The sequence below is a fragment of the Camelus bactrianus genome, chromosome 19, assembly GCF_048773025.1.
Source record: "Camelus bactrianus isolate YW-2024 breed Bactrian camel chromosome 19, ASM4877302v1, whole genome shotgun sequence".
NCBI lineage: Eukaryota > Metazoa > Chordata > Mammalia > Artiodactyla > Camelidae > Camelus > Camelus bactrianus.
Window position 1 is genome coordinate 33,643,388 of NC_133557.1, and position 24,783 is coordinate 33,668,170.

The window sequence follows — 24,783 nt, forward strand, 5'->3', positions numbered from 1 at the left end:
GAATTCCATGTGAGCCATAGTGTGAATGGCTTAAGAAATTGGACTTTGCCAATATCAAGTAATGTAATGGAGCATTTGCTGATGTGGAGTTTAGTTTCAGGGCACAGGAATTTCATAAATTGAAGTTGGAAATTCTTTAAAAGTCAACAAGGCAGTCTGCCCAGAATCTGACGAGCAGGCTCTGATACCCCAGGGAGAGCTCACTGTATCTAGAACATCTCACCCGCCTGCATTCAGGTGGCCCGAGGAGGGAGGTGCTGGGACTGTCCATCCACGTGGCCTCCTGGCTTTCAGCTGCGTTGACAGAGGTAGACAGAACCGGACAGCAGTGGGCAGCATCACCAGTTCCCTGCTGAGGACGATGACAGGGCCTTAGACAGAGAGACTCTCCTCACGCTCTGGGGCTGCGTGTCCTGTGTGGGCAGGGAGTCAAACTGAGGACTCAGTGTCCCTGAGAGAGCAGGGAGGGCAGTGCCTTCTGCCCCAGGGGAGCGATTCCTCTGTGCTGAGGGCAGCCCCAGCCTTCTAGCTCCCTGGGCGCAAGTGCCTGATTCTGTGGTCTGGCTTTGATGAGGTCACTGCTCTCTGAGGATCTGGACAAGGGTGGGTGAGTTTGCCCTCTGACTGGGCCAGAAACATGGATGCCCAGTTTCTGAACCCCATAATCTACATGGAAGACCTGTTCTCACCACTGGTAGCACTCCTCAGAAAACTGCTTCAAACAGGACGCTTGCAGCGTCCTGTGTAATTCATACTTAGTCTGTCCTGCTCTCTGGCAAAAGCATAAAAGTAGGTGATGGTTCCTGCAGCGATGTGGCTTGGAAGTTAGGCAGTTCTTGATACATTTTAAATTCTTTTTGAATTTTCATTATTTCAGATTGTACACATAAAATCAGACTTTGATGTTTGTCGATTTTACTACTTAAAATTCTCCTAATTCAAATTCTCATAAAAGATAACTGCCCTGCTGTGGACACCTCTTAACTGAGTGGTCAAAGTTCATATCCCATGGATGACCTCCTGATAAGAGGTTTTGGGGTATGCCCACCAAAACCTGAACCGCACTGTGCAAAGACATGAGGCAAACTGCATTTGAACCACATTCCACAAAGTAACTGGCCTCTGTACTCTTCAGAAATTTCAGGGTCAAGATACACAAAGAAAGACTCTGGTTGAAAGAGGACTGAAGGAACCTGACAGCTGTATACAGTGCTCAACTGTGGACTGGATTCTGCTGGTGGTGGGGTGGAGGGGTGGCTATAAAGAACATTATTGGGACTGTGGACAGAATTTGAGTGTGACTGTTGAATCGGCCCAATAGTATGTTAGCAGTGTCTCATTTCTCAGGTTTGATCACTGTCCTGTGACCATGTCCTTGAGTGTAAATACATATGGAAGTTTTTAGGGAGAAGAGGGCACAACGTCTGAATCTCAGTCTGAAATGGGGAAGGGGAGAGAGAATGGTAACATGGACGTGCTAAAAGGGGCAAAGGGGAGACAGCGTATTCGAGAATTCTTTGTGCTGTTCTTGCAGCTTCTCTGTACATTTGAAATGAACTCAGAGTAAAAAGTTACAGAAACAGAGGTTCACCCTGGATTCCCTGCAGTCTGAATCCCTCCCACCAGTAAACGCTTACTGTCCTTCGTCTTTTCTGAGATGCGCTGCTCTCATTTCACAGCCACTCTGAACTGGGGTGCATCTGATCATCACTGCTGTCTTAATGTTCGTTGTGTCTAGTTTCGACATCGGTTTTTCTTTCTGGGTAGTTTGGCTGAGAATCAGTGGCATTGTGGATTTGATGAAATAAGGTATTTTCTCTGGCTTTGTTGTCTGCAAAGAAGACAGTGCTCAAGTATCTTTGTGTGTAAGTCTTTTTAAGTCCCTCAGTTCACATCTTGCTCCCGGCCAGGTATCCAGCTGCCTTCGCTCAGTTCCACCTCCATGCCTCCCAGATATTTCAGACTCAACACATTCCAGACTGGATTTCTGTCTTCACTTCCATCCACCACCCCAAATGGCTCTTCCTGGGTTTCCTGTCTCAGGAGTGGAAACCTGCTGTTCAGCTCCAAAATATCCCCTGGGAGCCGTGTGTTTAACCCGTTGATCGCCACAGCACCAAATCTTGGTAAGAGCTGTTCCCTCAGGGTCGCCCCGTCCACAGTGGGCGAGGGGCGCGTCCGAGGAGGTGGAGCGGGCATGTCCCAGTCTCGTCTCAGAGGGAGGCTGGCTCAAGTCTTCCTTGAAGTGTCTTTGCACTTGGAATGTGTGTGCCTTGTTTCCTCCATTTGTCAGGTGGGGACATGTATCCCAGGCCTGTCGAGGTAACGGACAAGGCGAGTTCAGGTACTGGAAGGCTCTGAAATTCTGTGACTTGGAATAGGACAGCACTTCAAGAAGGCATTTATCCTAGAATCACTCGAACGGCCGGTTTCCGCCAAGGGGACCCCTCTCTGAGCACACGTGGCTGCCCCGCTTCCTGAGGCCCAGCACTTCCTCCCAGGCTTCTGTCTTGTATGGGGTGCCGTTCCTGGGTGAGTGGCGGGGCGCGGTTACGCTGGATGCTGGCAGGCACCCCCGGGAGAAGGTGTCTGTAGAGCTTTCCGTGCCTGGTGTGTCTGGGCTCCTCCCCGCCCTGGGGCCCGCTGGGCAGTGCTGAGTGGACACTTCTGGCCGAGTCTCAGTAGCTCTTGAACACATGTGTGTCGGGCTGGGGCTGGCTCCGCCCAGAGCCCTGGAGTCCTCTTCAGTGCCTTTGACTCAAGGAAACTGCATCAGCACAGGAGGGTAACATTTTACTTTTTTTGTCTGGCATGGACTTCAAGCAACTGCAATAGCAAAATACGGTGATATCCCCATGGCCTGGTTTCTCCACTGGCGCGTTGTTTCGTTTCGTTTTGTTTTGTTTTATGTTGTTTTGTGTTTTAATTGATGTATAGTCTGTTACAATGTGCCAGTTTCTGGTGTACAGCACACTGTCCCAGTCCTGCATATACAGACATATATTCATTTTCATATTCTTTTTCATTGAAGGTTATTACAAGATACTGAATATAGTTCCCTGTGCGTTACAGAAGAAATTTGTTTTTTATCTGTTTTTATATGCAGTAATTGATACTTGCAAACCTTGAACTCCCACATTTGTCCCTTCCCACCCCTCCTCTCCCGCTCCATCTGCGTCTTAGGTGATCACTTCGTGGCGACTCCGAATCCACTTTTGTGGCCACTGAGCTTTTGGTGTTGAACTGACCTTCACAACAGGCTCGTTCTTTAGAAGGAGAAACCCAAGATAATCAGTCCACGTTGGATTCTCTGGACTTCTAAGCATGTGTAGAGAACAGAGAAGATCAAAGCTTCGTGTGATGTGCCCTTAGGGTCTCAGCTGTGTGCCTGTAATTTAAGATAAGAAAGTTGGGACAATAATGAGTGGGAAGCTTGTTCTCAGGGTTGTCTAAATAGATTCGTAGGCTGTGTTATTTTCTCTGACTTTCTTTATAGTTGACACCAAAAAAGAACTGTTACACCCTGGTTTTGGCAGAGAAAGTTTCCTGACAGATGGATAAAAATGGGCTGGGATGCTGAGTGCTGGGCTGAAGAACTGCTTTTTGATTTAAGGGACTATTCGAGTTAATGTTCTTTCCTTTTAATTAAGTTTATTCACATAAAATTCTTGCATAACATTGGGACCTTCTGGTTTGGTGTAGAGCTAGGAGAGACATTTTCCCATGTATTCTGGATTTCAGATTCTTGCACCTATTCATGGGAAAATCTTTTTTTTTTAACTATTCAAAACTGTTTTTTGGGTTTACATGTAATTAGTAGCCATGAGGCAGGATGTAAAGGTTGGTAGTTCTAACTGTGCAGTTAGACCTCAGTATGCGTTCACTTACCAGCTCTGTGACTTTGGGCAAATTACCTAACCTCTCTGTGCCTCAGTTTCCTTGCTTTTCATGTGGGGACAATAATGGTGCCTCCCTTACAAGGCTAAATTCCACAGTGTTCAGGAGTGTGCCCATTACAGGATGCATGCTTAAGAGATACTAGTTTTATATCAAATGATTATTTAGCAAAAGCAAGTGTCCTCCTGAGGGGTCAGAGGTTGAGACATCTCTCCAGCGGCTTGATTGTCCACAGAGAGTAGACCCAGGGCCTGCACAGCTGGGAGGGTGTGTTAAGAAAATCCTCTAGGGCTGTTTTTATTTTTTCCCTCAACCTTGAAGGTCACTTGACTGAAAAATAAATTGCAACAGTTGTCCCACAAAAAGAAACTTCAGAATGGCAAGGTGTGCAAACACTTCAAAAAATGATAAACGCAGGAAACTTAAAGGAAAGCAGTATGTTCACAGAGGCGATATCGTTACTGTTGAAAACGTGCAGTTCGTGTGCTGAGCTGTTCCCGCTTCTGACTCTTTACGGAGCAGTTGGGGGCTTTCGGGTAAGTGCTCTGTGAAACACTTCAGCCTTCCTGTTTTCTTTCTTTCTGGATGTAAAACTTACCCCCTGGCTTCTTTCCTCGAGTCTGGCCACAGCCCTTTCATGTTGCTGGTGGGATGAGTGTGCGGTGGCATCTCTGGGCAGAACATCCTTCCCGCTCCGTGCGGGGGGAGTGGGAGGGTCAGCCCCGACCCCAGAGTGCCAGGCAGGTGGAAGCAGCTCACGTACAGCCTGCTGTGTTGTGGCTCTTGCCTAAGTTGTTTTAATTCAGTTTCTTTAGTGACTAGCAAGATTGTGCCTATTAACTGTTTGCTTGTTTCTGATAAGGAAAAGCTAGCTCATGCCCTTAGCTCTGCCTGCCTCCCTGGGTGTCTTGCCAGCACTGTTCCTGCCATGCAGGTGTGGGGCCTGGAGCAATACCAGGGCCCCTCGGGCTGACCCTGGTCTGTTCTTGGACAACTGTGGGAACAAGGAGCCCTCAGTGTAACATCCCCTTGCCTCAACATTGGGATCACAGACATTTGGGGAAAGAAAACAAGAGCGTTTATATGCATTCTCTTCTGGAATTTCTGGCTTTGATAGAGAATCAGATGCTCCAGTTAGCTCACCAATGAAGTTATAGTGGTTCTGTGACCAGTGATGACACTTACCTAACGATGTCACCCTGCAGGACCCCGTGGGGCCTTCCCAGGTCAGACCCCTCCCCCAGGTCCTCTGCTGCAGCTCCTCTCTGACCGACCCAAGTCATACTTTCTCATGCAGATTTCCAGAGTTTTTCAGGTGCTTAAAACCACCACCAAAGGGAAGAAATTAACCACTCGATGATGACGTGGCCCCCAGACCTTCAGGCGCCTGGCGGTTGGCTCTGTTGACGCCCTGCTCCTTCGACGTCAACCCGTCTGTGCACAAGCTGATCACGTACCCTGCCCCCCGCTTCCTCACCTGCCTGGCTTTGCTGAGTCCCTTCGGGGACTTCGGGGTTTTCTTGGGCATGAGCTACCCCACCCTCCTTGCTCGGCCCTGCATTCAGCCTTTCTCTGCTCCAAACCCTGAGTTTTCCATTTATTTGGCCTCATGGTGTGGCGGCTCACGAACTTGCCCTCCGTAAAATGACAAGGTGCTGGGGCTCACCCCATCAGCCTCAGGGAGGCCTCTGCTCTGCCTGCCTCCCTCTGGGCTCCAGCGCCAGCTCTGGCCTCTCATTTCAAACAGAGAAATGTGGGTTACTCGGCTGTTGCTCAGAATGTGTCTGCACCCACATCTCGCCTCCAGGGTGGCCTCTGAGAAGGAGGGGACCCGCCCACCTCCATGTCCCGGGGCTGGTCCCGCCCCAGGTCCCCCAGGTTCTGAGACTGTGTGCCGGGTGGGAGGGGTTGCAGTTTGCTGCTCAGAGGGCGTGAGGCCCAGCCCCGTGGGAAGGTAGTGGCGACCCTCGGAGTCAAGCTGCAGCGGGCAGTACACACCCTAGTGTTTGTGAACCTGCAGCAGGGGGATCATTTACTGAAATTCATTGTGTTTTTTCTGTTTTTCCCATTCCAACATGTACTAGACCTTAGGTGTTCCCTTGCCTCCAGGGGTCGAAGGCAGAGGTTTCAGGAAAGTGACCTCCGTCCCTTTAAAAGAAAATTGCTCACACTGAACTGGACTTACATGTGCAGGCACGTGTGCAGCTCCAGGGGCTTAAGTCGTGCAGGTTTGTGTAACTGTCACCACCATGTGAACGTAGTTCTGTCACCAGAAACACGTGCTGCCCCCGTTTGCAGACCCCACTTCTGCCTCTCCCAGAACGCCACGTAAGAGAATCTCACAGCAGGCCTCCCGGGCTGGTTCTTTCAGCATCGGTGTGGCGCAGGGCAGCCGTGCGGGGTGCGCCTCCGCCGCCGCCCACTCACCTGTTAGGGTTGGTTCCACCTTTCTTTTTAGGAAAACATTGTTTTGTCTTTCAATTTTCATTTAAAAATTTTTTTTAATTGAAGTGTAGTCAGTTTACAATGTTGTGTCAGTTTCTGGTGTGCAGCACAATGCTTCAGTCATACATGAACATACATATATTCGTTTTCATTTTTTTCATTATAGGTTATTACAAGATAATTGAATATAATTCCCTGTGCTGTACAGTAGAAACTTACTTGTCTATTTTGTATATAGTAGTGTGTACCTGCCAATCTCAGACTCCCAGTTTGTCCCTTCCCACCCCCGTCCCCCGTAACCATAAGACTGTTCTCTGTGTCTATGAGTCTGCTTCTGTTCTGTAGATGAGTTCATTGTCAGTCTTTAGGTTCCACACGTGAGTGACGTCATCTGGTACACGGCTTTCTCTCTCTGGCTGACTCCACTCAGAATGACGGTCTCCAGGTCCATCCACGTTGCTGCAGATGCTCCTCACAGCTTTTTGCTGAAAGCTGGACTTGACGTCCTGGGCTGTCGGAGCTGAAGTACGAAGACCTGGGGTGCGGGGCCTTGTGTTTTCTGGCTGGGGGTCAGGCTGTGTCTGCTGCTCGCTGCGGTGGCAGACGCCAGAGGCTCTGGATTCCTCAAGCGTCCTTGTGATGAGAACTGTTAGGATTTACTCTCCTAACAATTTTCACATATAACATACAGCAGTTTTTGTTAATTATATTTATCATGTTGCACCAGTAATTATTTTCCCTGTGGCTGGAAGTTTGCACCTTTTGACCACGTTCATCCAGTTCCCCCTCCCTACTCCTCTGATAACCACAGCTCTGACCTCTTTCTCTGTGAACTTGCTTGTTTGTTTGGCTTGAAGTATAGCTGACCTCCCACACTGTTAGTTCCTGGTGTGCAACATAGTGATTTGATGTTTTTATACATTTCAGAACGGTCGCCTGATCAGTCCAGCTACCATCTGCCACCGTGAAGGACACTGCGTGTTACTGGCTGGATTCTCCCAGCTTGTTGCTGACCATGGTCTCAATATTCCACTTTAACCACTCGGTTTTTGACCATGTATCTCTGGGTGGCTGTTTCAGTGGCTACCCTAGAGGTTACAGGATTCATGCTTTATTTTTCTCTGTCTACCTGGAAATAAGATTGTGCCACTTCAGGTCCTCATGGAAACGACACCACCACGTCAGTTCCTTTACTTATGTGTCTTCATACATCCAGAGCTGCTCCAGGCGGTGTCACAGTTCTCACTTCCTGCCGTAATACATACTGCTCAAAGGAACTCCAAAGGAGAAGAGCAGGCTCTTGTGTTTGCATGGTTATTTGTCATTTCTGCTGCTCCTCCTCTAGCCCTGAAATTTCAGTTTTCCCTCTGGTATTGTTTCCTTTACATCAGAAGAATTTCTTTAGCGTTTTTTTAGGGCAGGTGAGCTGGAGAGCATCCCTGCCCGCTCAGCGTGGACGGTGCGAGGGTAAGGCTCAGCTCCGTGCCGCCTCACTGGGGGAGTCCCTGAGGTGTCTGTCGTTGTTAAATTGTCTCGTGTAAATGTCCCGGTGTACCGTGGGCGCCTGGTTTCAGCCACAGGACCTAAGACCAGGCGGCAGACCGCCAGGCGCAGGCCGCCGAGCCTGGACGAGTGCTGTCTGATAACCACCTCTGCGCCCAGGAACTGGTGCCCACCGTCAGCCGTGTGCTGCCAGGATGGCCAGGAGACATGGAGCACTGCGTGCCAGCTTTCCCCAAACCATCAGATACTTCTCTTTCATAGCATGGAATTCAATAGGTTTCTGGGTTTTTTTCCCCCCGCATTAAAGGAGTGTCAGGCATTAGAAGCAGGCAGGGGTGTACTCGGGGGTTCACGCCGGCCTGTGTGCAGCCCAGCAGCGGTACCTGCAGGCATGAGGAACGGCCGCGTTCTCAGGGAGGCCTCGCCAGGCCACCCCGTTTAAAGCTGTGAGCCTGCCCCCCGCCCCTCCTGCTCCGTTTCTCCCCGCAGCACTTGCGCCATCCAGTGGGATGTGCTGATCTTCCAGACTGAGCGAGTTGGTCTGCTTTCCTGGTTGCAGTGTCCCAGGTGCCGTGAGTGAGTGAGGCGTGGTCAGTGAAGCCATACTGCTTTGTGGCTTGCTTTTCTTTCTTCCCTTTCACAGATGAGCTGTGCCTGACCCCCTCTCATGGTCTGTGCAGCGGCTCCAGGCACCTCCTCCCTTGTACTGTTCCCCCTGCCGCCCCAGCCTGGTCCTGATCATCCTTCTGCTCCTGGGGTGCAGAGAGCACTGTGTTGCCTGCAGGCGGCTGGAGGGACAGGGCTGTGTCCCTCGATCCTCAGGGTGTGGCAACATGAGCCCCCAACATGGCTTCGTGCAGGCAAGGAGGCTTTCTGGTGCGCAGCCGCCCCGCCGATTTGGTCCTCAGGCCCACTGGGGGCCGTTGTATGATGGTCACTTACATTGCCCGCGGTCGTACAGGTCTCTAAGAGGTAACTGCTGAAAAGCTACAGTGTTGCCAAGCCTGAGCCCCGGAGAACGGCCGGAGGCTTCAGCAGCCAATGGCCTCCTGGGGAAAGTGGGGGACGTGGCTCGCACCTTTGCCTCTGCTGCTGCTCGGTGCTAAGAGTGACAGGTGCCTTGCAGGTGTCCACGGCTGTGAGGCCACGTGGGGACACAGACGAGCCCGATTTTGCTGCGTTGTGCTTTGAACACTCAAACCCCGCATGCGTGGATCCGCCCTACCTCGGCTGGTTGCTGGTGACTGGCCCTCAGCACGTTTCTGAGGGGCTCCCCGTCAGTAACTGCCTGGGCTCTGGGGAACAGACACTTCGAGTCTAGGAGGCAGGAATAAGGTGACTGTGCTTTGGAGAAGTGGAATGGTTTTGAATGACTCTTCGTGTTTGGAAAAGGATGTTAAGAAGGAAAAAGGCATCAGTGCAGATTGCCTTGGTCAGCTTCTCCAAGAAGACTTAAAGGAGGGTTTCAGACCTCTGGGAGATCCCTACAGGCTCCAAGGAGACAGACAGTTAAGATGAAATGAGAGCTCAAGCGCGGCTCATCGTGCTTCGCTAGACACTGCTTGTCTGCACATCTTCCGGCAAGGCGGTCCCTGGTGCTGTTGAGCACTTCTGTTTCTTTATATCAATTTTTTTTTGGATCTGATTCTACCACCTGCCACGAAACTGCTGTTAAAATTTCCAACTGTGATTTTTTTTTTGGAGAGGGGAGGTAATTAGGTTTATTCATTTATTTATTTTTGGAGGAGGCACTGGGGTTGAACCCAGGACCTTGTGCGTGCTAAGCGTGGGCTCCACCCGTAGGCTTCACCCTCCCCAGGACTGATTGTGGAATCGTCTGTTTCTTTCGTTCTGTCAGTTTTTCCTTTGTGTATTTTGAGGCTCTGTTGTTAGGCAGGTGGTTGTTTATGGTACGTCTTCCTGCTGAATTATGTCTATGAAGAGTCTGCCTTTGGTCATACACTACCTCCAGAAGTCTATTAATACGACCTCTTCAGCATTCTGGTGTTTGAAGTATGCATGGCATGGGCTTAACCAGTTACTTTTAAAAACTAGCAGCTTTACTTAAAAAATAAATAAGCTTTACTTTAAAAAAATAACAGCTTTATTGAGATATTCACATACCATCAGTTCACCCATTTAACATGTACAATTCAGTGGGTTTTAGTATATTCACAGAGTTGTGCAACCAGTACTACAACAAATTTTAGAACAGTTTTATCATCTCAAAAGAATCCCACATTAGCGGTCACTCCCCATGTCTTTCCAACACCCCACTCCCATCAGCCCTGGGCAACCACTAATTTATTTTATGTCTCTATAGATTTGCCTGTTCTGGACATTTCATACAAATGAAATCATCGTGTATGTGGTCTTTTATTACTGGCTTCTTTCACTTGGCATAATGTTCTCAAGGATCATAAATGTTGTAGCATACGTTAGTATTTTATCCAACAATTTTTTCTAGTTTTTTTTCATTTTTTGTTTTCTAAAAACAAAGGCTTTATTTCTTTTTATAGCAGTTGTAGGTTCACAGCAAAATTGAATAGACAATACAGAGAATTCTCATATATTTTTCCAACCGACACCCTCCCCCCACCATCAACATCCCTCACCGCTGTGGTTACAGTCGGTGAACCTACATTGACATCATTATCACCCAGAGCCCCTAATTTACGGCAGGGTTCACTCTCTGGGTCTTGCACTCTGTGGGTTTTGAAAACGTGTGGTGTCGTGTTCCTACTGTTAAGTATCATACAGAGTAGTCGCGTTGCTCTCAATCTCCTGCTCCGTTCATCTCGCCCCCCCCACCCCCGGCAACCACTCATCTTTTCACTGTCTCTACAGGTTTACCTCCTCCAGAGTGTCGCAGAGTTAGAATTGCATAGCATGGGGCCTTTTTAGATTGTCTTCTTTCACTTAGTAATGTGCATTTAAAGTTCTTCCATGTCTTTTCATGGTTTGATATGTCTTTTCGTGACTTTTTTCAAGTGCTGAATAGTATTTCATCCCTTGGATGTACCACAGTTTATCTGTCCACCCACTGAGGAGCATCTTGGTTCAACAGGTGTTGGCAGTTACGTCCACAGCTGCTGCAAAGATTTGTGTGCAGGTTTCTTGTGGACCGAATTTTTCCTAATGTCTTCGGAGTTAATATTCTAGCAGCTTCACATGTAATCCAGAGATCCTGCGAACGTATGCGTCCATCCCAGGAACTCTTCCTGGTAGTGTGGGCCCTGCTATGATTACATCTGCTTATGTTGCACATCCAGTGAGACAGTGTTTCGATTTTTTTACTTCAGTTGTTTGTATCTTTTTCTAAGTTTAAAACTCTTTTCTCTTGTTTTACTGAGGTTCACTCTTTGAGGTGCTGTTTATTTCATCTTGAAATGTAAGCTTCCGTCTGGTGTAATTTCTCTTCAGTTAAAGATCTTCCTTTTAGCATTTGGCATTTCTCTTAGAACTGCCCTGCTGGTATTTCTCTTAGTTTGGGACTTTTTTAATCCAAAATGTGTTGATTTTATCTTTGCTCATGAAGGATGTTTTTGGTGTGTAAAATTATAGCTGGGCAGGGTTTTTGGTTGTTGTTTTTAACCAGTTAGAGGCTAAGACCTCTAGATCCCGTTGTTTCTGATGCGAAGTCAGCAGTCACTTGAATTGTTGGGTCCTCGTGTGTGATGTGTTGTTTTTCTTTGGCTGTTTCCAAGATTTTCTCCTTACATTTGGTTTTAATCTGTTTGATTATGATGTACCTCGGTGTAGCTTTAGTGACATTGATCCTAAATGGGGTTTACTGAGTTTCTTGAATCTGTAAATTTGTTTTTCACCGAATTTGGGGTCATCTATGCCATGTGTTCTTCAGTCTGTTTTTCTGCCTAATTCTCTCTCTTCCCCTTCCAGGATGTACGCTGGACCATTGGAAAATGTCTCTTTAGTCTCTGAAGTGAACCTTTTAAAAGTTCTCTTTTGTCTGTTCTTAAGGTTGGATGGTTTCTATTTATTTGCCTTTAAGTTCACTGACTGTTTCCTCTGTCATATTCATTCTTTTTTTTAAAAACTTTTTTATTGAGTTATAGTCATTTTACAATGTTGTGTCAAATTCCAGTGTAGAGCACAATTTTTCAGTCATACATGAACATACATATATTCATTGTCACATTTTTTTTCGCTGTGAGCTGCCACAGGATCCTGTATGTATTTCCCTGAGCTATACAGTGTAATCTTATTTATCTATTCTACATTTTGAGATCCCAATCTGTCACTTCCCACCCCCCCCGCCCCATCGGCATCCACAAGTTTCTATTCTATGTCTATGAGTCTGTTTCTGTTTTGTATTTATGTTCTTTTTTTTTTTTTTTTTTTAGATTCCGCACGTGAGTGATCTCATATGGTATTTTTCTTTCTCTTTCTGGCTGACTTCACTTAGAATGACATTCTCCAGGGACATCCGTGTTGCTGCGTGTCATATTCATTCTGCTGTTCATGTGAAATTTAAAATTTTGTATATTGTGGTTTTCAGTTCTCGAATTTCCATTTAACTCTGTCTTAAGGTTTCTGTTTCTCTGCTTAGTTTTTCTAAATGTGCATTCATTAGGAGAATCTTTTCTTTTACATCCTTGAGTATAGTTGTGCTGGCAGAAGATTTAAATATTTTTTAATTCTTTTTTTTGATTGAAGTGTAATCGATTTACAATGTTAGTTTCAGGTATACGGCAAAGTGATTCAGTCTCATATATATATTTTTTTCATATTCTTTTCCAATTACAGCTCATTACAAGAAATTGAATATAATTCCCTGTGTTATATACAGTAGGTCCTTGTTGTTTATCTGTTTCATATATAGTAATGTGTATCTATCTGTTAATCCCAAACTCCTGATCTATCCCTCCCCCCACCTTTCCCCACTGGTAACCACAGTTTGCTTTCTGTGTCTGTGAGTGTATTTCTGGTTTATAAATAAAATTTGTTTTTTTTTTTTTAGATTCTACATTTAAGCAACATCATATGATATTTGTCTGTCTCTGACTTACTTCACTTAATATGATAATCTCTAGGTCTATCCATGTTGTAATGCAAAAAAAAAAGGCATTATTTTATTCTTTTTTATGGCTGAGTAGTATTCCATTGTGTATATATACCATGTCTTCATCCAGTCATCTGTCGATGGACATTTAGGTTGCTTCCATGTCTTGGCTGTTGTAAATAGTGCTGCTGTGAACATTGGGATGCATATGTCTTTACAAATTATAGTTTTCTCCAGATATATGCCCAGGAATAGGGTAGCTGGATCATATGGTAACTGTATTTTTAGTTTTTTAAGGAACCTCTATACTGTCCTCCAATTTACATTCCCACCAACAGTGTAGGAGGGTTCCCTTTTCAACACAGCCTCTTCAGCATTTGTGATTTGTAGACTTTTTAATGATGGCCAGTCTGACTGGTGTGAGGTGATACCTCATTGTAGTTTTGATTTGCATTTCTCTGATAATTAGTGACACTGAGCATTTTTTCATGTGCCTGTTGCCATCTGGATGTCTTCTTTAGAGAAATGTCTGTTTAGATCTTGTCTGGCAGAGGATTTTAAAGCAGCTAATTCCAACATCTCTTCACCTTGAGGTTATTCTCTGGTTGTGGTTTCTTTTGAGAATGGCTTACTCTTTCCTGGTTCTTAATTTTTGTGAATAATTCTGGATTCTGTCCTGGACATTGTGAAGTTGTGTTGTAGAGAATGATGTTTCTGGTATATTCCTCTGAAGAGTGTTTGTTTGTGTTTGTTTTAGTATGCAGCGCAGTTATAGTCAAACTGAAAACTGCAGCTCTTGGCAGCAGCTCAAATCTTATTTCAGTTCTCTTTTTCTTGGCTGAGCTGCTCCGAGGCTGCTCCACTGAACATGCATAGCTCGTGGGTCATCTGGAGATTTGGGTAACATTTACAGAATTTGGGGCTTTCTCTCTCTGGTGCTCTCCTTTTCAGGATTCCTCACTCACTTTTCAGTTGCAGTGGTTGCCTCAAACCCTGCAGGCTATCAGACCTGTTTTTCCTGTTGACGTTTTAGCTGGTCCACATGGTGTGGGCTGAGCGTCCCTCCGCCTAGAAGCTGTGGGAATGGGGAATGCACCAGTGCCCGCCACTCCCTTCCAGAGTCCGCCTGCTCTTCGGTGCTCTCAGGTATCCATCTTGGGTCGTTGTTTTGTGTCTTATCCAGAGTTTATAGTGTTACCCGGGGAAGGCTCAGTATGGAAGGAGCTTATTGGCCTCTGAGATTATATTTTATTTTATTTTATTTATTTCATATTTTTACCAAAGAATTTCTTAGTTTTATTCATAATTTCCCCCCAAAGCTCAGCATGTGTTTTATTGTTTGTATTGTTCCTGTTCATTTTTAGAAATACTGATTTTTTTTCCTCTCTTTTTTTAAAAATTGAAGTACAGTCAGTTACAATGTGTCAGTTTCTGGTGTACAGCACAATGTCCCAGTCCTGCATATACAGACATATATTCATTTTCATGTTCTTTTTCGTTAAAGGTTATTACAAGATACTGAATATAGTTCCCGGTGCTACACAGAAGAAATTTATTTTTATCTATTTTTATGCATACTGGTTAACATTTGCAGAAATTCTTGCTTTTCTTATGGTAGAATTTTCTAGCTGAATTTAAGTTAGAAGTTGATACTGCTGCTGAGAGGAAGGTTTTCTCTTTTTGTATACACAGCGATACGTAAAGAGAAAGCTTATTTTTTGTAAGTAGAACCATATGAGGATGCCCTTGTGTGTGTGTAACTGAATAATTACGTAGATGTGTGATGACCTTTGGGTCTGTAGCTCTAGTCCTGGAACCAAATATATGCATGTGGTTATGAAAATCTTTAGGAACTGGATATATTCAAAGTTCTGAATGAGAAAAAGTTGCAATCGAGGCTACGCTACCCAGCAAGGCTATCCTTTAGCCTAGAGGGAGAGAGAAAGAATCTCACAGACAAGGAAAACCAAAAGGAATTCAGCAATACCAAACCCGTGCAACAGAAACGTCGAAAGGTCTACTCTAAATAGAAAAGAAGCAGGATGCTACAGCAAGAGGAAAGCCGTAATTGGAAAGGTGACAACTACAGTCAGTTGCGATAGAATAAACGTGAGTATGTAAAAGAAGTCATCAAATCATTCAAGCTGAGATGGGGGTAAGAAAATGCAGATTTTTTTTCTTTTTTTCATTCTTTTTAGGACATGTTTGAGCTTACTTGACTATCAGTTTACAGCAAACAGATACAGTAATGGGTTAATATGCTTGGAAAACAGGGTGACCGATAATCAAAAGCATACTGTGGAGTCACAAAACCTGAAAAACCCCAAGATATGCAAAAGCAAATTATCAAACCACAGAAAGCTTTAAGAACTGGGAAGATACTGGCCAAAGGGTGCAAGGTTGTTTGCGCTGCTCTCCCCGCGGTGTCTTCTCGAGGAGACCCAGATGACAGGCTTTCTGGGCCAGTTTTAGAGTCTGATGTTCTTACACCTACTTTGGAGGAGGAGCAAATACTATACTAATTGCTAATTAAATGAGACATTGGCTTATTTTTACATTGTTGGGATTGAAAAATCCCTTTGGTAGAAATGATAGATTCTCAAGCCTCACTGCTGCGGCCCTCGGGGCCCTCGCTGGCAAAGTGAATACACAGTGGAAGTTCTGCAGTCTTGTGTCACTGGAGATGAGGGGAGGCAGGCGTGCCTTGGAGGGCTGAAGTTTGCGAAGCTTAGCCACTGTGTGTGAAAAGGGGAGAGAAACAAAATCTCTTCTGTGCAGCACAGGGAACCATGTTCAGTATCTTGTAATCACCTTTAATGAAAAAGAACATGAAGACAAAGAAGTGTGTGTATGTGCACGGCTGGGACATGGTGCTGCAACCAGACATCGACACACTGTAACTGACTGCACTTCAATTTTAAAAAAGTGTAAGTTTTGAAAAACAGGAAAAAGCCATGAAAACAGCAAATGCAGAAATGAATCCTAAAAGCTCCGAACTGCTGGAGAATGAAGCTTGATTACTAACCAGCCGCCAGGCTGTTTATCGCACCGAGACCTGCTTTTCTGGAAGCCGAGGGTCGTCCATCTTCCCAGATGCAGGACGCACTGTCCGCAGCGGGACCCTGGCGCTGTTGGTTCTGGAGAGCAGGTCTTACTGGTTTTATGGAAGGCCCTGTGGGGAGCTGGTCCCTGTTCACCCAGCTGCTGGTGAGACCGCAGTCCTCGTGCTGGCCCTGCACGCCCAGTGGGTTTCCAGGCCACAGATTAAATTCCCTCCTCGCTGTGCATTAGTGAGACGCAAACCCACACCTTCCTCCGTGGCCTCCAGAGGGCTGTGTTGTCCTGCAGAGGCCGGGCCAGCTGCGGCCTCGGGGCCAGTAACCTGTTTGTTTGAGTGCAGGTTTTCTCCCCCAGTGAAAACAGGGTTGTGCTTCACTTGGTAACAAACTTTCTGCTCATGGTTTTGTTTTGTTTTGTTTTGTTTTTAACATTTTTATTGTGGTATAGTCCCTGCACAGCAAACTACACGTATTTCACATGTACAATTTGCTGAATGTTGATAGATGTGCACACCCATGAAACCACCACCACGATCAAGACAGCTAGCATTTCCATCCCTCCCCAGGGGGTGCAGTCCTGGGACTCCCAGTGTGTCCCTTCCCACCGCCTTTACCCCTGGTAACCGTGAGTTTGTTGCCTGTGTCTGCGAGTCTGTTTCTGTTTTGTAAACAAGTTCATTTGTGTCCTTTCTTTTAGATCCACACGTAAGTGCTATCATGTGGCTTTTCTCTTTCTCTGTCTGGCTCACTTCACTTAGAATGAAGGCCTTCAGGTCCGTCCGTGTTGCTGCAGAAGGCATTGTCTTGCTCTCTTTGTGGCTGAGTCGTGCTCCATTGCATAAACGCACCGCAGCTTCTTCCTCCAGCCGTCTGCCGATGGACACTTGGGCTGTTTCCGTGTCTTGGCTGCTGTGAGTGGTGCTGCTGTGAACACTGGGGTGCAGGTGTCTTTCTGAGTTGTTTTCTCTAGGTACACGCCCGGGAGTGAGATTGCTCGATCACATGGTAGGTCTATTTTTAGTGTTTTAAGGAACCTCTGTACTGTCCTCCGCAGTGGCTGCACCCTTAGGCTCGTATTTTTAATTAAGCTTCACAGCATTAGAGTGGGCGAGAGTCCACTCATCCCAACTTTAAAGTAATGAAGCCACAAGAAAGCACGTGCTCTTCCTTACCTGGAGCCCGGCCCCCTGGGCGGCCCTCAGCCGCGGAGTCGGCTGGGCTTCCAGGTGGTTTTGACATGCAGTCCTCTGTACCTGTGTGGGATCCGAGAGAATTAAATAATTCAGCTTGGGTGAGGAGGAAACTGAAGAGGGCCTGGAGCCCGGGGGTGTTCATTATTTATAGCACCCGCTTGGCTCTGCATGGCCGGGGCACCGGGGGGTGCTGGATGCTGGGGCCTGCTGGGCCGCCCCAGGCCCCACCCCCGTTCCCGGAAGGCGCTCCCAGTGCTTATCCTCTTCCCAGGGGCCTGTGCAGGGTTCCAGGCACCAGCGTCCTCTGCCGCCGCATCCAAGCCCTGGGGAGTCTGAGCAGAGTCCACGGTCAGTGGGCCGAGGCTCCCTGCTGGGAGGGGCCGGTGGAGGCCTGTGCTTCTCTCCTGGATGTTTTGTGATGTAGGCTGACGGCTCTGCCCAGGAGGGAGGGAGAGGGGAGCTCTCCAGGGACACATTGCTAGACCCAGGACTTGAGCTGCAGGAAGGCCGGGGACCTGGGCACCTGTGTGTGGGCAGTGGCTGGTGTGGTGTGCCCGGCCCTTTGTGACTGCCCCTCCCCCAGCAGCCCAGGAAAGGAGGCGTTTCAGACCCAGTCTGGTAGACGCTGTGACCTGCCCAGAGCCCACCCTGGCTGTGACCCCACAGTCCTGCAGGGAGGTGTGGGGAGAGGGCACTGATCACTGAGCCCTGAAGGCAGCATTGCCCACGTCTGGGGTCTTTTAGGACTGCCTTTGCCTGGCTCAGGAAGGGTCTGATGCTTTAAAATGTTATTTATCTATGTATTTTTTAACAAACCCTTGTGTTGAGAGCTGGCTTTCAGTAGATTGCAGCTGGGTCAGTAGCTGCTCTGGTCTGCTACGTCGGAAGGAATGTTCTCACGGAGGCCTTGGCGGGCCTCCCGTGACCCTGGCAGCTGGAATGTGGCAGTTCTCTGGGCCCCTCACCCTGCAGTGACGTCCCGCCTGCTCTGCTGGAGCAAGGCCTTTCAGAACCTAAGGCCAGAGCAGACACAGCGCTCACCCCGCTGAGAGGACCAGCTGGAAGGATGCCCGGCCCTCCCTGCCTATCAGTCCCAGTTTGCAGGACCACACGGCACTCCCAGTAGGGAGCGCGGGTTTGGATGGGCCAGAGCTCAGGTCAGCCACCCCACCCCCTGAGCAGGGCGTCTCCCCTCACGGGCTTGTGCCAGCCTCAGGGTCTCACCGGCGAGACGGAGCATGGACGCAGCCGTGGGGGTGCTGTGCTCTTGGACTCCTGCCTGGAGCCGCTTTGTGGGGGCCTGTGAAACACCCATCTGGGCCACAGTCGGGTTGAGCTCCTGGGGTCCCGTCTCTCCTGCACCGACCCCGTCCAGGGCTGGTACCTCCGATCGCCCTCACCCCGGCTTCCTCATCCTCCGAGGATGCACTGCCCACCTGACTCCCCTGGGGACGCTGTCTGGGTGCCTTCTCACAGTTCCTGTGCTGGATTTGGCTTTAAGGAGGCTTTCTTGGTTTTTGATCTTTAATGTATTTACCCTCCTTCTTTTCCAAATGCTTCATCAGCTGTGCCAGAAAGTACCCGGGTTGTTTTCCACGTGGTCACACGACGCAGGACCTGTTGGGTGTCCAGTTGTGGCTTAGTGTGGGTTGCACTGGCTCTGCCCAGGGCTGCCCTCCCAGAACAGTGTCCGTTGCTTGCAGGGGCCCAGGCCCCCCGTCCGGTGTCTTCCTCCCTCTTGGCTAACCCCTCCTTTTGCTCAGGGCCCATCTAGTAGCTTCCAGATCAGGTGGAAAGTGTCTTCCCTCAGGAAGTCGAAGGCCTGTTCAGTCTCTGACTCCCAGCCTTGCTGCTGGGGTCATGCCTGGAGCCGTGAGGGCAGGAAGGCTCTTTTTCCTGCGGACACTTTCAGGGCTTGTTTGTTTGTTTGTTCTGAAATTCCACGAGGATCCATGTGGTATGGGTGTTTTCCGTTCGTTGGCCCTCAGGATGGGCCTTCGCCATCTCTCTGCTGGAAAGAGTCTTGTGTTTCTCTTGTGACCTCCTTCCCACTGACTGGTTCCCTCTCCTGGAGTTTGGGGATTGATTTTAATTTTTTTTTTTTTTTAAGGAAAGAAAATCTGAGTAAAAGTGCCACAGAACAGAGCCAGGCAACTTCAGAAAGCAAGCCCCCAAATTTTGACTTTTTTCTTTAAATGTTTTTCTTATTTTTAAATTTTTAATTGTAAAAAACACATAGTATAAAATGTACCCCTGCTTTAAAAGTTTACCCTCAATCGTTTTAAAATATACAGATCAGTGATGTTATGTATATTCACATTGTTGTGTCGCAGATCTCCAGAGCTTTTTTTAATTGAAGTGCAGTCAGTTATAATGTATCCATTTCTGGTGCACAGCATCACGTCCCAGTCATGCATATACAGACATATATTCGTTTTCATTAAAGGTTATTATAAGATACTGAATATAGTTCCCTGTGCTGTACAGAAGAAATTTGTTTTTTATCTATTTTTATATATAGTGGTTAACATTTGCAAATCTCAGACTCCCAAATTTATCCCTTACCACCCCCTTACCCACTGGAAACCATGAGTTTGTTCTCTATGTCTCTGAGTCTGTTTCTCTTTTGTAGAAAAGTTCATTTTTTTTTTTTTTAGACTCCACATACAAGCGATATCATATGATATTTTTCTTTCTCTTTCCGGCCCAGTTTACTTAGAATGACAATCTCCAGGTCCATCAATGTTGTGCAAATGGCATTATTTTATTCTTTTTTATGGCTGAGTAGTATTCCATTGTATAAATAGACCACAACTTCTCTAGCCAGCCATCTATAAATGGACATTTGGGTGGCTTCCATGTCTTGGCTGTTGTGAATAGTGCTGCTGTGAACGTTGGGGTACATATACCTTTTTGAATTATATTTTCCTCTGGATAAATGCCCAGGAGTGGGACGGCTGAATCATATGGTAAGTCTATTTTTAGTTTTTGAGGAATTCCTATACTGTCCTCCGCAGTGGCTTCACCAGTTTTCATTCCCACGAGCAGTGCAGGGGGCTCCTGTTTCTCCACAGCCTCTCCAGCATTTATCGTTTGTGTCCAGTAGTCTATCTCGTTTCATGATTGTGATGGTTTTCCTTCATCTCTCTGTGGATGTTGGTCTGTGTGTGTGTGTGCGCGCAGGCTGTCCCCCCTCCCCTCCCACGTGCACCACCTCCCCCATCGCTGCCTCCAGATTCCAGCAAGGCGGGGGAGGGGGGAGCATCCAAATTCTGAACCCCACCCAGGCTTCTGCACAACTCCAGAGACCTTCTGTGGTTCTGAGGTGTTCAGCGTGTCTAGCGGCTTGTCACTCTAGCCCCTTCCTGGGACTCTGGGGTCCCAGGGCAGCCATGTGCATCAGCACGACCCCTCCCCACGGTGGGGTTGGTGGTGTTCGGACCTGAGCCCAGGCCGTGTTTCCCAGGTGAAGGTGCCCTGGGAGTTCTTCCTGGCCAGTGTTTCCAGCTGGCTCAGCACGGAGATTTGTCATACATGTCTTGACTACAGAAAGACCACTGTGGGGCGGGAGGAGGCGAGTCCCGTGGGGTGTACGTGAGTAGGGGCAGAGCCTCCTTTCTCCCGGTATTTTGAAAACATATTTGAAATCAATGGGGAAAGAGTGATTATTAAGTGGTATTAGTGCAAGCGGCTAACCATTTAGGAAAACGTTAAGTTTCTATCTAAACCCATATATCAAAATAAATTATAGAGGAATTAAGAGTTATGGTGAAGCCAACAAGTTTTTTCTGCACAGCACAGGGAACTGTATCCAGCATCCTGTAGTAACCTATAAAGAGAAAGAATATGGAAAGGAATATATGTGTGCATGTGCGTGACTGAAACACAATGCTGCACACCAGAAACTGATGCGTTTTAACTGACTATACTTCAATTTAAAAAAATTTAAAAAGAAAAAAGTTATGGTGGATAAAAAGCAAAACAATAGAAGTATTAGAAAGAGAAAAAAAAAGAAAGAAAACATAGCTGGACCTTATCTTGGATGGAGGTTAAGTTACTTGCACTTAGGAAGTAACGAGCCAGCAGATTGTGACTGAAAGGTCTTTTTGCCTGGCCTGTAGAAGGTGACGCCTGTCACTCCACTTTCCTGACCCGGATGGCCCGAGGCGAAGCACCCACTCTCCTGGGACAGTGTCTCAGTCTCTGGAGGTGAGGGAGGGGCGAGGAAAGGTGTGTTTCTGAGTGGCCAGGGACTCGGCTGTGCTTTGGGCAAAGCCAGGTGTGAGTGAGGTGATGGGGGCCCTTGTGTGGGGGCAGTGGGGACCGACCAGCAGGTTCTCTCAGGAAGGGGCTGGCTTGTCCCTGCTCCTGGGAGGACCCTCGGTGCCCTCCAGCCTCCAGCCCCGCGCCTGAGTCCTGCCCGGTTCTGGAATCGGGGCAGGTGTTCGGGCAGGTGTGCCACGTGTCCAGGGGGTCCCAGGTGGACCCGGTCAGAGAAGAAGCAGGATGTGGACTCACTAAAACATGAACCGTGATCTTCGTTCTCTTTATTCTTGTCTCTTTTTTCTGATGATTCTGTAATACTCTTTTATAGAACAAAGTCATCCTGGTTCTTTGAGCCACTGAAGGAGGACGGGCTCCCTGGGACACATCGCTGGCCTCTCCCATCAAGGTGGACCTGACTTCCTCCAGCCTCACGTAAACCAAGAGGACCTGGTGCCCTTTCCCACCAGCCAGCCCCTGCCCAGACCTGGGCCACGCTGCCCGGCTCGTCGGGGCTGGGAGAGCGGCAGTAGGAGAGGCCGGCAGCCTGCGATGGGATGGCCCAGGAGGGAGAGGGCCACCACGTGTCGCAGCTCAGGGCCGTCTACAGCAGCTGCGACACCACGGGAACCGGCTTCCTGGACCGGGAAGAGCTGATCCAAGTCTGCCGGAAGCTTCATCTGGAAAAGCAACTGCCCGTCCTCCTGCAAACACTTCTTGGAAACGACCACTTTGCCAGGGTGGGTACTGGACTTCATCCTCACAGAGAAAAGCACAGAGAGCATGTGGTTTTCTCCATGGGCATCTGAGAAGGGCCAGTTGGCTAGAGATGCTCATCCGAGGAAAGTTAGAGGCATGGGACAGTGTTGCTCCTTCTGTGGAACCCTGACATTAGATTGCTTTGCGGGGGAAGGTAATTAGGTTTATTTATTTAAATTTTTTTACTTTTGGGTGGGTGGGGGAGGTTTATTTATTTAATTTTTTTTTTTAATTTAATGGAGGGACTGGGGACTGAACCCAGGACCTCATGCATGCTGAGCACATCCTCTACCACTGAGCTACACCCTCCCCACCTAGGCGGCTTTTTTGACGCGTAGTAACTTTCCGAGGTATGTTTTCATTCTGTTTTTCCAGAAAGATGTTTGAGAGATTTCCCTGGGGCTGGAAGGTTGTATGGGCAGTGGCACAAGGTTCACAAAACATAGGCACCTGTGGGCAGCTCACACGCCGGGTGGGTCAGAGGCAGGCAGTACCTTGAAGGCTGATTGTCTCAGAAAACTGCGCAGCGTGAAATGTGTCTGGCAGCTGGACAGAACGCTGCACGGTGCTGTTGCAGGAGCAAAGTCTCTCTGTGTTCAGAGGTGCCCTGTGAGTTTATCCAGCCCGGAGAGGAAATACATGCTCGGAGAGTTGCTTTTCTCTAGGAAATTCGAGGTCGTCTGGAAGGGTGGTCTGGAGCCTGGACCACAACTTGCTTTCCTGATGGAAACGTAGGCAGCACGCCCTACCTGTCCCTGCTTCTGAAACACGTCCAGATGTTAACGTGCTGGTTTTAAAAACAGTGCCCGTAGTCTTGGGGTTTGTCTTACCTCTGAAGGAAGAGCTCATAAAACTATTTTCATTCTTCCCCACAGAACTGGATAAAGCTATTTTCATTTTGAGTGAGAAAAAAATCTAGCATGCAAATATTCTTGAATTGGCTCTTGGGCAAAAATAAATGGAAAAAAATAACCCAGAGCCCCCACTGCGGGCACCGCGGGAGAGCGTCCAGGCGAGTCCGACCTCTTACTACCCCAGGCCCGTGTGGCCAGGGCTTGTCAGCAGCGCCACTGTCCCTTGTGAGCCCTCCGCCCCCTCTCTCTGTCTTTCCTCTAGTCCTGCTTCTTCTCTGTGGATGTAAGAATCAGATGTGGTGGGTTTTGTCATTGTTGTTTTTAACCAGTCTTTTGTGTGTGTGTGTGTGTGTGGGAGGGGGTCATTCGGTTTTTATTTAATTTATTTATTTTAATGGAGGTACTGAGGACTGAACCCAGGACCTCGTGCATGGAGCTACACCCTCCCCCAAATCAGATGTGCTTTGATAGATGGTGTTCTAGCCCCGCTTGGTATCACCTGGAATTGTTCTGGGAGCTGGATGAGCAAATCAACACTCTGGTTAAAGACAGCGTAAACCCAGAGCTGGTTTCCTTCATCATTCTTGACAGTTTGGAAAATTCAAAACCAAAAGAATCACTCTGGGGCCCCAGATTCATTGCAGGCTCTGCTGATGGAACAAACTGTATCGTTCTCGGTTGGTCTCCACTTTGTGCTTCATGTGAGCAGAAGGGTGCGTGACCTGGAACTGCTGAGTTGGAAGGTGGCTGACTCTGCTCCACCCACAGAGGCGGAGTTCTCGCAGCCTGCGCGTGGGTGGGACTTTCAGTAGAGGTTTTAGGGGAAGCCAGTGTCGAGTCAGGAATGTCCAGATAGTTGTCACCATATTCTGGTAGACGCCAAACAGTGGAGACTTCGGGAAACTGTGAGCAAGATAAGCCCTTTATCTGGGAGAATGGGTTGGATTTTCAGTTCAAATATCACACAGTCAGTTTCTTTGTGGTAACCAACATACGTGACACCATAGGTTCGTCGTTGACACAGTAATCCGGTTATAAACATGAAAACAGTATTACAGTATTTGAATTAACAGGGCAACTTTTTTACTGCTATGAAGGTGTGCTTGTTTTTAATTCCTATTTCCTGTTAAAGAAACTTTATCAAGGTCTGTTTTCATGCGGGAAAGTTGATGCCGCCTCAGGCTGTGACCTGTGGGGAATTTCCGTGCGCCTTTTCTGTCGCGCTCTCTCGCTTCTTTGCTGGGGGTGAGGATCTTACCTCGAGTATGTTTTTTTAATTGAAGTCTAGTCAGTTCACAATGTTGTGTCAATGTCTGGGGTACAGCAGGGTAGTTCAGTCGTACGTGTACACACGTGTATTCGTTTTCATGTTCTTTTTCATTATAGGTCACTGCAAGATACTGAGTGTAGTTCCCTGTGCTGCACAGTGGAAATTTGTTGTTTATCTATTTTATATACAGTAGTTAGTATCTGCAAATTTTATCTCGAAATCCCAGTTTATTCCTTCCCACCCCCTTTCCCCCCGGTAATCATGTTTGTTTTCCATGTCTGTTAGTCTGTTGCTGTTTTTTAGGTAAGTTCATTTGTGTCTTTTTTTTCGATCCCACATATGAGTGCTATCACATGGTATTTTTCTTTCTCTGGCTGACTTCACTTAGAATGATGATCCCCAGGTCCATCCATGTTGCTGCAAATGGCTTTATTTTATGGCTTTTATGGCTGAATAGTATTCCATCGTGTGTGTGTGTGTGTATATGTATCATAACTTCTTAATTCAGTCATTTGTT

At 47.5% G+C, this 24,783-nt stretch overlaps 1 protein-coding gene across 4 annotated transcripts in view; it reads left to right on the forward strand.

Annotated features, from left to right (window-relative positions):
• Nucleotides 1–24,783, forward strand: part of NINL (ninein like) — an 85,010-nt gene that overhangs the window by 14,940 nt on the left and 45,287 nt on the right. For 3 of the 4 annotated variants that reach the window (XM_074347737.1, XM_074347736.1, XM_074347739.1), the window contains exon 2: nucleotides 21,715–22,123. In XM_074347737.1, the coding sequence (XP_074203838.1) occupies nucleotides 21,941–22,123 (183 nt within the window). In that variant the 5' untranslated portion in view covers nucleotides 21,715–21,940. Of the gene's footprint in view, nucleotides 1–13,901; nucleotides 14,015–21,714; nucleotides 22,124–24,783 lie in introns of all 4 variants that reach the window. The other variant, XM_074347738.1, reaches the window with a different exon arrangement.